Source organism: Thamnophis sirtalis, unplaced genomic scaffold, assembly GCF_051295495.1.
Source record: "Thamnophis sirtalis isolate CommonGarterSnake01/CBP01778 unplaced genomic scaffold, rThaSir2_p1.2 scaffold_5, whole genome shotgun sequence".
Classification (NCBI taxonomy): domain Eukaryota; kingdom Metazoa; phylum Chordata; class Lepidosauria; order Squamata; family Natricidae; genus Thamnophis; species Thamnophis sirtalis.
Window position 1 is genome coordinate 120,243,967 of NW_028261385.1, and position 17,061 is coordinate 120,261,027.

General features: G+C 40.4%; 1 protein-coding gene across 2 annotated transcripts in view; it reads right to left on the bottom strand.

Annotated features, from left to right (window-relative positions):
* Positions 1 to 2,286, bottom strand: part of TFAP2D (transcription factor AP-2 delta) — a 48,113-nt gene extending 45,827 nt beyond the window's left edge. The window contains exons 1-2 of one of the 2 annotated variants that reach the window (XM_087716792.1): positions 2,129 to 2,286; positions 634 to 1,131 (exon numbers count right to left, since the gene is read on the bottom strand). In XM_087716792.1, the coding sequence (XP_087572918.1) occupies positions 634 to 1,131; positions 2,129 to 2,167 (537 nt within the window). In that variant the 5' untranslated portion in view covers positions 2,168 to 2,286. Of the gene's footprint in view, positions 1 to 633; positions 1,132 to 1,684; positions 1,940 to 2,128 lie in introns of those variants that run through there. The other variant, XM_087716793.1, reaches the window with a different exon arrangement.
* Between the last annotated feature and the right edge of the window lie 14,775 nt (positions 2,287 to 17,061).

The window sequence follows — 17,061 nt, forward strand, 5'->3', positions numbered from 1 at the left end:
GGCCAAGCGCGGTAACCAGTACCCACTTAATCAGATGTAGCCGGGAAAATTCTCTCTCCCCCCCTCCCCGCGCCTCTTTCTCTCTCTCAATAACCATTTTACGACGGAAAAATATGTTTGTGTAAGCAAGAGATAGGCAGAGCTGAGAGGTAAGCCGAAATGTAGGGAGGTTTTTATTGTTTACATTTCTAAAGCACCCATGGAAAAAAAAGTCCTGGCCTTAAGCCCAGGAAGAGAGTAAGCAAGAGAAATTGGCTGGATTCGTGATGGATGGAAGTTCAGATATAGTCACACCCAGTACTACTTTCAGAGCTACTTCACCTACTAACACCTCTGGTTTTATTCTGTAATCTTTCGGGACTTAGTAGGAAATCCACCTTCCTGGGTTGAAGGTTCCCTGGAGGAGGGCGGATTTTCCTTTTCCCCCTTCTGGGAAAGGCTGACATTCGGTCGCGACGCGTCCTGCCTGACTCTTAGACCGAGTTCTCTGTAGGAGCTGCAGACGAGGGACTACTAGTCTGGCTGGGCAGGGCAGGGCTAGAACGTCCAGGGCAGGAAAGGCGAGGCGTCGTGGAAAGTTAGTGGAGAAGAATCGGGGCGATTCCGCGCGCCCAGGAAGCGCATGCCGTTTACCTGCAAATCGTCCGCTCCCGAGCCCGCCAGCCCAAGGCTTGGTCCCGGCAGAAGCCTTTGATCTGGATGCATCCCATATTGGGTGCCATGGCCCATAAGAGAGAGGTCGTGCCGGCGGTAAGCGTCTAAACACCCAAGTTCGCGCCTCTGCTCGTCCAAGCAGGAGGATTTGAGCGCCCGGGCGTTGTGCAAATTGATGAAGTCGGCGGGTTCTCCATGGTGGATCTGCTGGTAGTATTGCTGCGAGTGGTGGAGCGAATTCAAGGAGTAGGCGTCGGGGTTAACCGCCGGGTGGCTGTGTTGGAACTCGTAGTGGAAGGACTGGTGGTGTAGGGGAGCGTATTGGTGGTTGGCAGAGAAATAGGGGGTGGCGAACTCAGTGCCGGTGCCGGAATAGGTGAGCGGCGACGAGGAAGAGTAGGCGACGGTGGAGTTGGCCACAGACTCCAAGCATCCCAGCTGCATCAAACGGTAACTGTTTGATCCATCGTGACGTATCTGTAAAGGCAGAATGGTGGAAAAAGGTAACCAAGGGATGGCAGGCCGGGCATGGGGAAAAAGCGGGGCCGCCTGAAGTACCCAGTCCTGTCTAGCGCTCTCCCCGCCTCCAGCCCGGTTTTCTTAGCCTTGGCCCTTGCCTACACCTTGGGCTGATGCCGGCAGCTCTGAGCTACTCTTTGCTTTGGTTTCTTTTCATTTGTTTTAAACGAGAGAGACAAAATCCAAGTGTGAGTATGATTTTTTTGGGGGGGTGGGGGGGAGTAAAACCTGCGCCTGAAAGCTAGAATCAACACCGACTGCCCAAAAAGTCGCTCTTTCCCCGTATTCGCCGTAGTTGCTTTGGCGAAATCGCCCAACGTAAAAGCCGCTCCGTTCCCCGTTGGTGTCAGGCGCAAACCGGCGGCTTTTCGGATCCTGACTCCTTGACTAAAGGCGCAGGCCCCCTTACTTTGGAGCGCAGATTCCACTGCTCCGTATCGAGGCTCTCGACACGCCTTTACCCCTTTCTGGTTTAAAAAGATATCCGTCCCGTCCCGTAACAAGCCCCTACCCAAACCTCCCCTTCCGACAATCTGAAGGGGAGTTGTGGGTTGCTGGGCTCCCAAGTTCCCAGCTGTCTCTCTGGCTACTTTTTCCAGCGTTGCCAACATTTCAGAGTACATTCTCGCGCCGCTCAGTCTGTTTTGGTCCGGGCAACCGTTTGAATGCGGCAGCGGTTTGCCCCTTGCCTGTTCCCGGCGACAGATGTCATAACGAATTTTCGCCCTTTACTTCCCCGAGTTCTTTCTGAAGCCGGATTATAATTAAATGTAACGGTCCAATGTGGATTAACATACATACACAAAAAGGAAAGCGTGCGCAAGAGAAAGAGAAGAAAACCCAGCCGTACACACGCGCGCACATAGAGGCTCATTCGAACACACACATGCATAAGCATACACGCACACACACACTCACACGCGCACACACACGCGCGCCCACACACACAAAATACCTCCGCATCGTGGACGAGTCCTGGAAAGGTAGTTGACATTTTGCGTTCTTCGAACGAGGCGTAAAATTAAATCCCTTCTCCAAATTTAAAAGGAAAGAAAAGAACCAAAGCCACCATCAAACCAAGAATAATTTCTTTAAAAAAAAAAAAAATTAGAAAAACTGCCGTCGTCTCCCGTTTCCCCCAAATGTGGAAAAAAAATAGAGACACACATATATATTCTGTCTAAATGCAAAAGTGTTCCCCAGTCTGCTTGTCGAGATCGCCAGCCCTTTTTCCGCCATACAAGCCTTTTAAAAACCTGTAGGAACAATTTTCCCCTCTGCACAAAAGCGGCTCCCCGGATCAGATTTTGTACTTGCTGGGTATTTCTTTGGCTGATGTCGTAGGTCCCTTGGTAATATAGAAGTTTTGAAAATTAAGCATCAGCACTGAGAACTGGGAGGACAATAGATAGAGCAGCTTCATCCCAGGAGACAAGGAATAAATATTGTATCTTCGCCTAATAAGGAACTGGAGGTTCTTTCAACGTTTTTATACATTTTCCCCTTCGCTCTTTCAGAACGCTTTTTTCTCACCCGTACTTAGGCAAATGTGGGATCCCCGCATTCAGCACTTCCACGCCGACCTTTTAAAATTCATATTATTGGGAAGATCTAATCTATTACATCAAACAATATAGATGAGTTTAAGCTAAACTACCCTTTTCGATTGGTAAGTTGCTTCTTTTAGCGCACTGTTTTTGCTTTGTGTTTGGGTGCCTCCCCCCCACACTTTTGACCAGGGCGGAAATTTGTTTTGTATGTAATTGAATTTCTCTCCACCACCCCAAATTAGGGAAAACCAATTAGCCTAGTTGTTGTTTTTTAAAGACCAGAATCGAAATTAGGCCCCCACCACAGCCTAATTCTTTAATGTGGGACATCCTACATGAAATCACATTTTGTTTTGTTTTTAAGAAAGCGTTTCAAAGAAAGAACTTATCTGAAACCTGGGTGCTGTTGCGGTACGTTTTATTTATTTACTGCACATGCAGTCTCACACACGCTGACATATAGTGGAAATAATATTGAACGTGGAACATCTGTAAGAGAATGGTGGTCATTTTCCACTGGACAAATATACCGGCAGTGCCACAGACTTTATATTGTTTGGTGGAACACTAATCAAAGCTCCCCCCCCCCAAATCCCCCTATTGATTCACTACAATCGGCCAAGTTCCTTTCGGGAGGTGGCCCGGCAGAAACACCCTAGCCCCGCTGCCTGCGCCGAAGCGCCTGTCAGCCTGGTCTTGCGCTGCGCGCTGTCGCCGCGCCTGGGTGAAGGCAGGGCGCGTGGGCACCTGGCATCTCCCTTCTGTTTCCGGCGAGCTGATACTGCCAGCAGTCGCGATAAGGAGCGGGTGGTACTGGCTTTTAATTGCCATTTAATTTGCTTGGCTTTTAAGTATTTAAACCGCGAAGGGTTTTTCGGAAGAAGCCGCGGGCGAAGAGACAGGTGGGCTCTGTTTGAAGGTCCGAGATAGGGGAGGGTTTCTTGCTATCTGTTTGCGCCGGCTAACAGGAGCTGTCAGTCAAGCCGCTTTTCTTTCTACAAATGGACCCGGGCACACGACCGGAATGGCAATGCGTTGTCGGGAAACGGCCAAGGCGAGTTTCCAGACGGGCCCTTCCCAGGGCTCAGTAGCAAACCCCTTTAGCTTCGCCAGCCTTCTCCGAAGGAAGATTCTGGCGACAGGAGTTCTCGCTTAAGTCGTTCGTGAGAAAGGAAATGGGACAATGAGACCGCCTCACATTTTGATCTTGAAAAGCTATTTATTAATTAGACTCCGGTGACCGTTTGTCAGCCTTCGGGCGCCGTTCGAGTTTCGCCTAATAAAGATGGGCGAAGAAATCGGGGCATCGACCAGGCTGCCCTACAATTATTTTAGGACGCTTCCAGTTGTGCGTTCTGCAAGCAGAGCCACCTTCTGCACATTTTTCCAGCGGACAATCCCTCTGTCCGCTTGCTTGCTCCCGAGTAAAGATCCTTGGCTCCCTCCCTCCCTCCCCGTCCCAAACTGCAGCCCTCCTCCCGACCTGGCGCCGACTCCTTTCGAATTACCTCCTCTTTTAAACGTCTGGTGGCCCACCCAGACCTGGACAGCCACCTGCTTCTTAGGATAATGGCAATGATTCAACAGTCCAATTCGGAAACCTGAAGGGGCCCCAACTCCAACCGCAGCCTCCTATGATTCCTCTCCTTCCTCAGCCCCGTCCCTGCACAGTCTGGATTTTTAAGCATTTTCTCCGTGTAGGAATTCATGGAAACTCCAAACTTTGTATATAGTTTTGTAAACCCTTCCTTGGCTAAATAGAGGTGCTGCCTTATATGGATTTATAATCCCAGACGCCTCGCTGTTCCCCTTTGGAAAGAAGCCCCATCTACCTCAATGGAACTTCCTTCCTCTCCCCCCCTCCCCATGGAAATGTGAAAATAACGCTTAGGATCAGGCGGTCATACTCCGACTTCCTTCGCAACTGGACTGAAAAGGAAATTCTGCCAGATCAACCCAAAAATGGCCTTGAGGACAAAGGTTTGGGAGTAGGACCAGATGAAACCGCAAGAGTTCTAAACCTGCTGCCCCAAAATCTTCAGCGCCCTGCAGCTCTAAGAAGAATCTGCTCCCCAACCTGCAGTTGAGCTTTCTCTCAATTTGATTCCCATAATAATTGTTGCTGTCACAGAAAGTTTTCCTTCGTCCCCCCAGAAAAGCGAGGGTGGGGGAGCTGGGAGAAGAAAGAGCCAACTGGAAAGGAAGTAAGAAAGTGCTACATTTTAATCTTCCTTGTTTTCGTTTAGGCTGGTTAGCAGTTTTCACTTCCCTGCAGCCAAAACAAGGCAGAAGAGGTGCGCAGTCCTCGCCAATCTCCTCCTCAGCTTCCTTGGCAAAAGAGAGATTCCTCCAGAGGAGAATGTAACTCCTCTGGTCCAGCAGAGCAACAGCAACAGGGACCTCTTTCCATAATCGGGGAAATCAGGGGTTGAAACAAATAATCTGGGCTCTTGAGGAGGATAGGAAGATTCTGTTATGCCAGCTGCATTCACCATGCTTTGAGTGTGCTTGGTGGTACCCTTTCAAAGGAAATCATCCAAAATTACCCATGCACTCCCCCCTCCCCCATGCAAAAATTGTCCACATCCAAGTGTAATTAATACAAACTGTAGAATGGCTTCTCACTTGCTACCCTAAAGAAATGAATCACAGTTTTCACTTAGCTAATTGATTCCCTTCTGTGCTATCCTGGCTACAAGAGCAGTTCTGTAAAGCTGGAACACGATAGATGGTAATAAATGAACGGCCTACTTTACAGCAACCTCTCCCAAAGTTTTCACAGCTTTCATCCGGGCAGCCTCTGAGAAAGGAGTTTGAAGGAATGAGGAGAGAAGCAGCATGGTCTGGAATGAGTCTTGTGCTACAGTGGCAAAGTGTTTGGTTGTTGGTGAGAAAAAGGAAATCTGTGTGCTTTTTCTTATCAGAACAACATGTGAGAACCAGTCTGATGTAGTGGTGGAGGTGCTGGCTGAAAAATTAGTAGACTGTGGGTTCAAGCCCCACGTTAGCCATGGAAGCTCACTGGGTGACTTTGAGCCAGTCCCTTTTTCAGTCCCAATCCACCTCACAGGGTTGTTGTGGGGAAAAGAGGAAGAGGAAGGCATATTAGGCATGTTCATTGCCTTCAATTATTTATAAAGTAATAAAGATAGGATAAAATAAACAAATAAACATCAACATGCAATCAAAGGAAGATCTAAGCAGTCGTTCTAAGTGGGGAAATATTACTGTTGCTTCCTTTCTAATTATTATGTTTCTTTATCAAATTTATAACCCACTGACTCCTTGAGAAGATTAGCAACATAAATCAAAAATGTTCATAAAAGTTCAAAAATTACAATGCCCCAAACTACATTACACAATCCATAAATAATAGTATTATCAAAACAATACATTGAATTGCTTCAAAGTTAAATGTATTAGATGAACATTCTTAAAAATGATTTCTGTGCTTTTGCCAGTTTCCAGTGTTTACTTCACGTTTCCAGCCAAAAATGGGCATAGGATAAAACGGATTCATTTAATGACTGCAGCATTTCTTTAGTGATCATAGAGTTTGTTTAATGACTGCTGTGTTCATTTAACGACTGCTACAGAAAACCAGGCATAGTCACATGCTGACTGACTTAACAATTGCCAAACTTATTGTAATTCAGATGGAACAGAGAAGTAGATGTAAGAGTAATCTATGAACAGATGGCACACAACTCTATATCCACACTAACAACTTCCAGTAGCTCTACAGAGTCATTGAAAAGCATGGGGGACAGGATAGAACCTTGTGGTTCTGTGGCTCAAGGACTGTGGAGCAGCGATCTTCTCCATCAGAAAGCCTATTCTCATGGAAGAAGCTGAACCATTACAAAATCACACCCCCATCCCCCAATTCCACAAGACAGTTCAGGAGAACATTATACTCAATGGTATCAAAGCTGTCCAAAGATCAAGAAGCACAAGCCAGAAAACACTACCACTTTCATACTCTCTGAACAAAAACGCCCACCTGATCAATGCTGCTCCACACCATACCTTGACCAGAAACCAGGATATTAAAATATCATTCCAGACATTTCATCCAGAATTACCTGGAGCAGTGCAGCCACCATCCGCTTGACCAAGAATAATAAAACTGATACCACTTTTTAATTGTCAAGAGGGGAAGGATCGAAGGATGCCCTTCAACAGAGAACATAGCACCCTCCCTTGATTGATCTCCCTCAAGGGAGCCCTCCTGACCAATATCTAGGAAAAGAAAGGTAGGTCTAAGGGTGGTGACCTAAGCACATCCAAGCACCCTGCCCAAGAGAAAAGAACTCCAATAAAAGAAGGCAAACAAGTGCACTGAGTTCCTCCTATTATATATTTTTAATGGCGACATCCATCTGCTGGCAAATACGAATGCTTTGATCAACAATTAAAAGAAAAAAAAAGGAAAACCAGCCATTTAAAAACAGGAATTATAAAATTATGTAAAGATCTTTGGAAGGTCTTATGTAGCGATATAGAAGATCTAAAATGTGATTTGCATATGGCAGCAAATTTTGTTTAAATTCAGCTACCTGTATCTTCCAGATACCACCAACAGGTTTTATTAGGCATGCCAAAGTTTTGAACACCAAACTGAAAATTAAAGGAGACCAAGGCTATGGTTGATTCATTTCATAATGCATTTTGATTAACAGTGATATATTCTTGTTAGGAAATCTTCAATAGAGGGATTGGAGGAGTTATTATTATCCAAGAAATAAATTACATAAGAAATTTAAATTTCATCATCCTTTGATCCCAAAAGTTAATTGTCACCACATGACAGGTTTTTTCCTGTTTTCTGTGATGCTGGAACTGCTGATTCATGTTTAGCAGCAAAGGTATTATAATGCCCAAGAGTCTTATTATATGAGTTTTGATGATGCCCTTTCATAAAACAAGATTATGCCAGATGTATTACTTAGGTAATAGATTCTGCAATTTTCTTATCAAGGCTGTTGATAATCTATTTCAAAATTACAAGTATATGAATTTCATAATACGAAACTGGCAGGGTTTCATTTTGTAAAGACACCTGAAGTATCTCCAACACTAGAGGGGATATACTCTCTCCTTGAATTTTCTGCACTATTCTATACTCATTCCATCTAGCCCTAAGGCCCTTCTGGATTTCACCGTTTCAATAATGTTGTCACCTATGAGCACTCTCTTTAAGCAAATGTCTTCAACGAAATATGTGTCCCATTAAATGCATTTGGAGAGCAAATTTGATGTAGTGGTTAAGGCATCAAGCTAAAAATTAAGAGACCATGAGTTCTAGTCCCACCTTAGACAGAAAGTCAGGTGGGTATCCTTGGGCCAGTCACTTTCTCTCAGCCCTAGGAAGGAAGCAATAGCAAGCCACTTTGGAAAATCGTTGCCAAGAAAACTGCAGGATCCTTTCCAGGTAGTTAGAGAATAGGGCACAATTGAATGGAAGAGAAAATATATATTTGTAGTTATAATAAAAAGTGGGGTTTGTTTAGTAGAGAAAAGAAATAACATTAATTGTAACTCTAGAAAAATAATTTGATATGTTGCAATTGGATCATTCTTCCTGCCAAGCTGACTGTCCCCCCACCCCCACACACTTTTTTCCCCAAGAAAGCAAAGGAGATTTTCTCTCCTAATTCTTACTTATAGTAATATCTTATTTAGGCGTAATAGTTGTAACTCATGATATATCTATGCAATAACATTTGTTCTTCTTTGGATGGGTGTGTAAAAAAAAAAGCAGTATTTTTCTTTAGGTTCACCTATTGCCATCACTGCCCTACGCCAAGTATTTCACAGACTGTTCACAAAGGGATGTCACATCATATGCTGTATGATGAACAAATGGAATAATGTATGAATTACAGTACTTCACTGAAAGACATGCATGACTTATGATGCGCAGTAAAATTAAAATTCTTTTGAGAATGTGATGTGCAGAATGTGATGCTGAGATTGATGGTCATTCACATCTGGAATGTTCTTTATAGGTTTTACAATGAAATTGCTCTATGCAGATCTTGCTTCAATTAAATAAAATGCACAGAACCTATGAGTTCACCCTATGGGGGAAAATAACGCACATCACCAATGGAGGGAGTATTTATGTACTTATTTGTGGCTTACTTACTCTAGTCATTAACTGGAGAAAATATATTTTTTAATATTGCACAATAGTGCACAATAAAGCCAAGATAAGACCATAAAAAGAGCAAAACAATGCAGCATACAAAATCAAACTAGAACCATCATAGAAATGAAAACATTCATTATTAGGTAAGCCTTTTGCACTGGACTGTGTGTAGTGTGCAGAGAATGTCCATGCAATATAGGGGGAAAAAAAGTAGTTGAGAGGAATGGAACTGCAATGAGTCAAAGAAGATACATTTTAAACTTCTAAAACACTGAATATATCAGTGAAAAAACAAACAGTTAACCTCTGGGGTTTATCTGTTGAGTAACAGGTGGAGTAATCTCTCAATGTGTTACTCTGCTGTTTATAGTTCTTCTCCTGGAATTTCTCGAGTGTTCCTCAGCAAAGTTGTTAAAAATATTGAGCGATCCAGAATGTATGGCCCGATGTTGGCTTTGGTTAGCATCTTCTCTACCTTGCAGGTTTGACATAAGCATAGTTCATTGGTAGCAATTAAAGTACAATTCTGTTCCTGAGTATGAATCAACATTAAAGCAATAGCAGATTGGATTGAGTTTTCAGGTATAATAATGTTAGAAAAGAAAGAAAAATCTTCCTGTATGCATTTGCTCAATCTTCCCCATGCTAATTCCTTTTCAGTGTGTTAGGAATCTTATCATATTTTCACAGCAGCTACATAGATGCTGCTGGGGGGAAACTCCATTTGTTCACCTTTCCATCTACATTAATTGTTAGTTTAACTTGCTTGCTTATGTCACTGCTTTGCTTAATCTGTATTATTTAAGGTCCCTCCTTTGGCCAATTAGAACTACCAACAAATTACATCACTTTTAATGGTCCTGAACTGTGTTCTTCCATAACAAATATCGGTGTGCATATCTTCATAGTTCATTTTCCATGTGATTCTTTGCATCTTTTGCCTAGATTGTCCAGGGACTCCATTCCTTCAGCATAAGATTTTTTTTAAAAAAAAATCCAAATCTTTCCTAATATTCTAAATTGCCGGTTTTAAGAAACTATAATACAATACAGTACAATACAGTACAATACAGTACAATACAATACAATACAATACAATACAATACAATACAATAGCAGAGTTGGAAGGGACCTTGGAGGTCTTCTAATCCAACCCCCTGCCTAGGCAGGAAACCTTTTACCGTTTCAGACAAATGGCTATCCAACATCTTCTTAAAGACTTCCAGTGTTGGAGCATTCACAACCTCTGGAGGAAAGCTGTTCCACTGATTAATTGTTCTCACTATCAGGAAATTTCTCCTCAGTTCTAAGTTGCTTCTCTCCTTGATTAGTTTCCACCCATTGCTTCTTGTTCTACCCTCAGGTGCCTTGGAGAATAGTTTGACTCCCTCTTCTTTGCGGCAACCCCTGAGATATTGGAACACTGCTATCGTGTCTTCCCTAGTCCTTCTTTTCATTAAACTAGACATACAACTACCGGTAATCTGTTCATAGAATCTAAATCATACTCCTTTGAATTCATAATATAGCCTTTTCTATGACAGTGCTAAATGCAGGTTAGTCCAAAATTTGCATAAGACTTGGAATAGCAAAGCCATTATGCCAAGCCATGAGCAATTGTAGAAAAGGAAGTGTCCCTCAAGATTATCAAGTCATAAAAGAGTTTGACATTGGCCAGTTTGGATAACAGAATGATGTTATCCAGTAGCTGAGGCTTCGAATAGTGAAGAATGGCAAAGGATCTGCTCAAGATAAGTTTGTAAAGATCCATATACATCAAATGTGGGAACCTTTTTCAGAATTATTATATATTATTATATAGGCATGCTCTAAGAAATGCAGTAATGGATGACTGTTTCATCCATTATGCCAAGTCATAAGCAATTATAGAAGAAAAAGTGTCACTCAAAATTATCAACTAAAAAAAGAATTTGACATTATCCATACTTACATAGAAAGAAAGAGCAGAGGAAACTGATCTGTGAATGCTGATTCATTGTCCTTAAATTCTCAAAGACCTTTGTCTAGAAAGGCCTTTAATTCTTTTGGGAGAACCTGTTCTTATCTTGACTTATTTAATATTCACTAAGAAAGAAAGAATGTCCCAATTACTCAAAAATGAAAAACTGATTTAGGGTCATAACAAAAGATTCCACACAGACTCTTCCAAATTCTCAATTAGTCATACTTCTAGTCATACTTCTCATAATAAATTTCTGTATAAAAAATATCAGACTAGATGACAAGCTGTTGTTCCATTAAAAAAAAAACTAGATTTATGTCTTTTTGCAGATGCATTTTAAGGATCTTGTTTTTTACATTTCTTTGTGGTAGCTGAGAAAGAAAATATCTGTAAACTCTGATTAACATCAGATTCTTTAGATTATTGAGAATTATGCCTACCAGTAATAACAAACCTTATACCTAATTAAATTCATAGCACTATGGTATGCCTGTACACCATCAAAATTATGGCATCACTTCAAAATAATCCATTTGAAGATAAGACTCAGCATTGGCACTCACAAATGTTGGCAACTGCAGGTGAAAGTGGTAATTTAATAAATTTAGTAATTTAATAAATTTATATGCCCCCCCAATCCTGTAGGACTCTGGTAGGAGTCAAAAGAACCTCAGTGAATAATGAGATCCACCTAAATATAAATCTACAAGCTAAGATCCAGTTAGGGAAGGAGTACACAGGTGAAAATGCTATGCTATGATTTCCATAATTTGTCTGAGATTAACAGTCACCCATAAATATGGGAAATTTTGTTATTGCCATAAAACACCGATATAAATAATTATTTTTCCACAATCACCTGCAAATTAGATTTTGGAGAAGGGGTCATCTTACATTACCTGATAAAAATAGAGAAGCTATTTAAAACAAAGGATTGGGCTGTAAATGCAAAGATGATGAAAAGCCCAGATGCCTTTGAAGATTAGTTTGAAGATTAGCCCTTGCTTGGGAAGGATTGCTTTCCTGGTGAATTTTAACCCTTTTTGTAATCTCTAAAGACAGGACTCATCTCTCTTGTCTTTCCTTTTCCATCTAACTACCTTTTCCTCTCTCCTCATTTCCATCCAGTTTTGCTCTCTCCTTTCTCTTTATTTTCTTTCTTTTTGCAGCTGCTCCTTCCTTCCCTCCAGGTTCCCATCCTCCTCCCACTTTCTTCTTGTTTTTGCTGTTTCTCTTGGAAGAAAGGAATACAATGTCTTGGTGTATTTCTATATGTAAGAGTAATCGGGATTTCTGAAAGAGATTGATTGGCATATGCAGATGGGGATCAATTAATTTTATCAATTAACTGTCTTATTTTAAAGTTATTTTTTCCTCCCTCCCACCCTTCTTTCCCCTCTCCTTCCCTATCTTCCTTCTCTTTGGATTGTGGCTTCTAACAAGTACAGTATGTACAGTAGATAGGTCCAATAGACACATGATCACACAAGTGTGATGTAAATTGGCCAAGCTAAGTTGATAAAGTTGATAGGCATTGTATAAAATGTGTGTTTGTATTTATAATGCTTCCTAAACAATCTTTTATTTGGAGGATCACCTTAAATTCAGGACTGTCTTCCTTTCAGATAAATAGTTGCATTTTGCATATGACTCATTTGCAATATTTCATAGAAGGATGTATTTTGCCAGATTTTTGTAGCTTTGCTCTAGATCTAGGATTTGTCAGTAAATGCTCACTACATGAAGGGCAATGCTATTAATTTTTTTAAAGCTATTATTCTCCCAAGGGTATGAGAAGCTTGAATAAATCTATGATTAAGGTAGTGTTTTTGTCAAAATTTGAATACATATTTATTCATGGTTTGAAACATGAAGCTTTTATTGACTCAAGAATCCAAGATATATTGCACATATTTTCCTTGACTTTTTGCTATTAAAATGCATATGCTGCATTCCCCAGACTGAAACCAGCTACTTCAGAGATAGTGGAATCCATCGGGGGATATGTATTTATGTTTTTAAAACATATTTTAATTTCCCCATTGATCATAACTCATGAATAAAATCAAGATATTCCCTGAGAATTACCACTTAAAATTAAGAATTAAATATGATATGGAAAAAAAAACCCACATCTTCAGCAGCCCAGCAATAAAATGGGTAGTGAAATTTCATTTTTAATCAGCAAGTGATCATTACTGAATGTGAGTTTTTGTTTTAACAGGAAGAAAAAGGAAGGATTTCAAAAATAATTTTTCTTTGGTGATAACTAATATCTCATTGTGTGTGCTGACAATATAAACGATGGAGTCAGTTTGGTTATGTCAGTAGATAAACCTTAACCCAATTGTCTTGTTGACAATTGGTGGATTCTCATGAATGAAGGATGAACGATCAAAACCTTAAAACTTTAGAAATCTCAGTTTTGAAGTCTTGGTCAGTCTTGGCCAAAGCTCTTATTAAATAGAATTCTTTCCATTGATTTGAGATGGGGTCAAGATGAGGTCCCAAACATGTCTTTGAGATTCTGTGCTAGGAAGCACAGAAGAAATAGAAAATAAATATCTGAGAATTGATTTTTAAGGAGATCAGGCACGTCATTTGGAAGTAATTTTACATGACAGTTAAACTTGGACATGCCATCTGGTGAGAACAGGCTACCTTGTATACACAAACAGAAATATTTGATCTCTAATTCCTTTGCTATAGGTAGACTTAATAGGGTATCTCTTGAGATGGCAACTGAGAATGCAGATGCATCCTTCCATATTAGAAAAGGTGTTTGCCTTGAATATAGTATAATATTCATTATTTCATAGGAGAGAAAATTACATTAATGATAAACATGGAATTTTACAGAGAACTATATGACAATAAGAAATGTAAATGCCAAAAGATAATACATTCCTCTTTTCTTCTTTTGTGTAATTAAAAAAGAAGCCAAATGGAAAAGGGGTATCTATTTTGCATATATTACAATCCTGAGCTATAAACTAGAGACAGCTATAGTTCCTACCCAAATAATCAGCATTAAAGTTTTTACCAGCTTCCTATATAGTTTTTTTTTTTGTAAAACTGGAAAAGAAAATATTTTAGAGTAGTGTTTGGACATTCCAATCCATTTACCACTTGAAGTGACCACCAAGGGAAAGAAAGAATCAGTTTCTGTAAATATTTTGGAAGATTTTATAATTTTAAGGATGTGTGGATTGACTCCATTTTAGTCTTAACTGTTGACTTGATTTGGATTGATTTAGAAATAGAGTCAATTTGAAGCAGTGATTTGATTTTCCAAATAGATTTTAACAAGGATCTTTTGCATATGCACAAAACCATTCTGAATCATTATATTGATCTGAGGGTGTTCAATTTGATTCACTGATCTGATTTGGAAATTTGATTCTAAGGTTCAATAGAATTACTTTCAGATCATATCTTAAGAACAAAAGTATCTAATGATACTTCATATCTAATACAGATCTGGAAATCTTTAGCTTTGTCATTAAAATAATAACTCCAGCTTTTTAATAAAGCTTAAAAATTTAGATAAACATGTGCAGTCCTAGAATTATCATAAGCATGGACTATCTATTCAGATGACTATGTTTTATTTACATGGTGTGTCCAATGTGCATGGGAATGTGGTCTTACAGCTCAGAATTATAGTGAAGGAATATTTTTTTAAAAATAGCTTATGCCAATTGATGAAAATTAAAGAAAGCTCCATGATCATTTTCAAGATGGTTTCAAATCATATTTCAACCAACACAAATGCTTTCTTATGCAAATTGCCCATAGTTTCCCACTTTGAAACGAAAACAACAACATAGCACTTGAAACCCAGGTGTTATTTTTGTCTACATTCATTCCATGGAAATGTTGTGACACTTTCCTCAGGAGTGAGTCATTGTCAATTATTCAGAGCAAGTAAAAAAGCTGCTCACAGGTTTATGTACTTTCAAATATAACATTTCATTTACTTAATGAACTGGGAGATAAGTGATGAAATCACATGCTTCTGTTATGTTTGTGTGTGAGAGAAAGAGAGGGGGGAGAGGGAGAGAGGGAGGGTATGTATTCATCTTGTACCTGGTAAAAATAAAATTCATACAATTTAAAATTGTCCATATTTTCCTTTATTTATGTATTTAATTCATAAAGCAATTGTTCAAGGGAACTATCAAATACACACCCACACACTAAAATTAAGACAAAACTGCTAGCCAAATCATTTATCAATAGAAAGCTTGAGGAAAGGAAGGGAAGGGGGAAAAGAGAGAAGGAGAAAAGGAACTCCCAGGAGAATAAACTGTTATTATGATTTGGATTTCTATCCCACCTTTCCAATCAATCACCTTAAATTGTGCCTGACAAACCTTTGATAACTAATGTGTATCTTTTGGAACAGACTTCATGAGACAATTTACCTTGCAGAAATTAGCAGCCAAACTGCCATATGGCACTTTCCCCCAATTGCAACTTTCAGGCACTTTTCAAGAGAAGCCCCAGACAGAGCTTAGTGCAACAGTCAAGCTGTGGATAATTTAATTTGACAACCAGCTTCCTCCAACCCCTTTACTTTCTCCTGCTTTGATGATTAGAGATGGTTAGGGAAAAGCAACTTTACTTCTAATTTGCTAGTGCAAAACAAAAGGTCAGTGTGCAAACCCCTCTGGGTGTTCCCCCTCCCCGCCTCTACTCTGCTCATTCTGGAACATCTGGAGACACTATCAAGAAACTTCATTTCTGGAAGAACACTTCAAAAAGTATGGAAAGCATTGCCCCTTTTATTGTCTCAAAAAAAACAAAACCTCAACCTGGTTGAGGATTATAGAGAAGCAAATTGGTTGGTAGGTAGATAGATGGAAGTCCACTTGGTGTATTTGCCTTTAAATCTTCTGGTTGGAAGATGCCTTTGTCACCTCCCTCCCACAAGACCACTTCCCCATTGGGCTTCTGCAGGAGCAATTCCTTTATTGAACCTCTTAGCCCTGCAGCACATGGCCTCTTGTTTGTCAGCCGCACTTCAGCAGGGAGCTGTCCATTCAGAACCAAATAACCACGTGGTGCTTGCCCGCGAAAAAACAAAAGCACTGAAATATTAATTAAGAGAGCTAAAGAAAGAGAGGAGCAATCTGTTCAATTCTACGCCCGGAGGCAAGCTCTAACGGAAACCACATATGCTTTCCCTCTCCCCCACCCACCCACTCCCAAGAACTCTTCATTTGGGCATTAAACTACTTAAAAGGATTAGTCATTAAATACTGGCACATTTAGTTTAATTTGTTCGAAACTCTGTGTCACAGAGCTTGATCAGAAAGCTAAGGGTTTTAATCTCATTTGCCGTATTTACCTAGATGTTTTATTTCTTCTGCTGCTTGTTACAAGGATCATATTAATATATCCTATGTAACCAGAGGCAAGAGGCTTAAAAAAAAAAAAATGAGCCGGATGCTCTCCGATGGCATAGACGTATTAAAGGGCCTTTTCAAGTAAAACAAAAGATGTTAGTGGGAATCCTCTGTTCCCTACAGCAGATTGGCTCTGACTGATTTTAGGGATCGGTAAAAGTTGCCTAGGGAGGCAGTAGAGCTCAGTGGCTAGAACAGTTTTGGAATGCTAGGAGATGTGACTGTTGCTCCACCATCTAACCACATCAGAGTTAGTAACTCCTCTTTGCTTCCCCTTCCCGAATTTCATATAAAGGATATTCAATTGTCTAATGCACCAGAGTTTAGCAAGATACTGAGCATTAATGCAATCTCCTCTACATTCACATCTTAAACTGATTTATCTGGTTTATCTTGTGTTTGCAATAATTGTGTCTAATTATAATCAGGATGCCAGGATGCAGGATGCCCAATGCTACTTAAAACTATTTTCTAAAATATAACTGATCATTAACTGATCATTGGTAGCAAGGGATAACCATGATGTTGTGGTAAAGCCTTTTATACCAATTTTAGTTTTCCTGTATCTACAGGCAGAGCTTGGGAAATGCTGGCTGGGGAACTCTATGTGTCTTCAATTGACCAAGGTTGAGAGATGCTGCTATAGACTTCTGAAGCAACAGCAGGAGGAGTATCAGATGGGTCAGAGAGAACATCTGGGAGAAGATTTGCTATCACAAGCATTCTACTTTGCCACCATCTCACCTTCAAGCGAATCAGAGCCAGGTGTGGAAAAATAGCACTGGCAAGCAACTCAGAGGAATATCAATT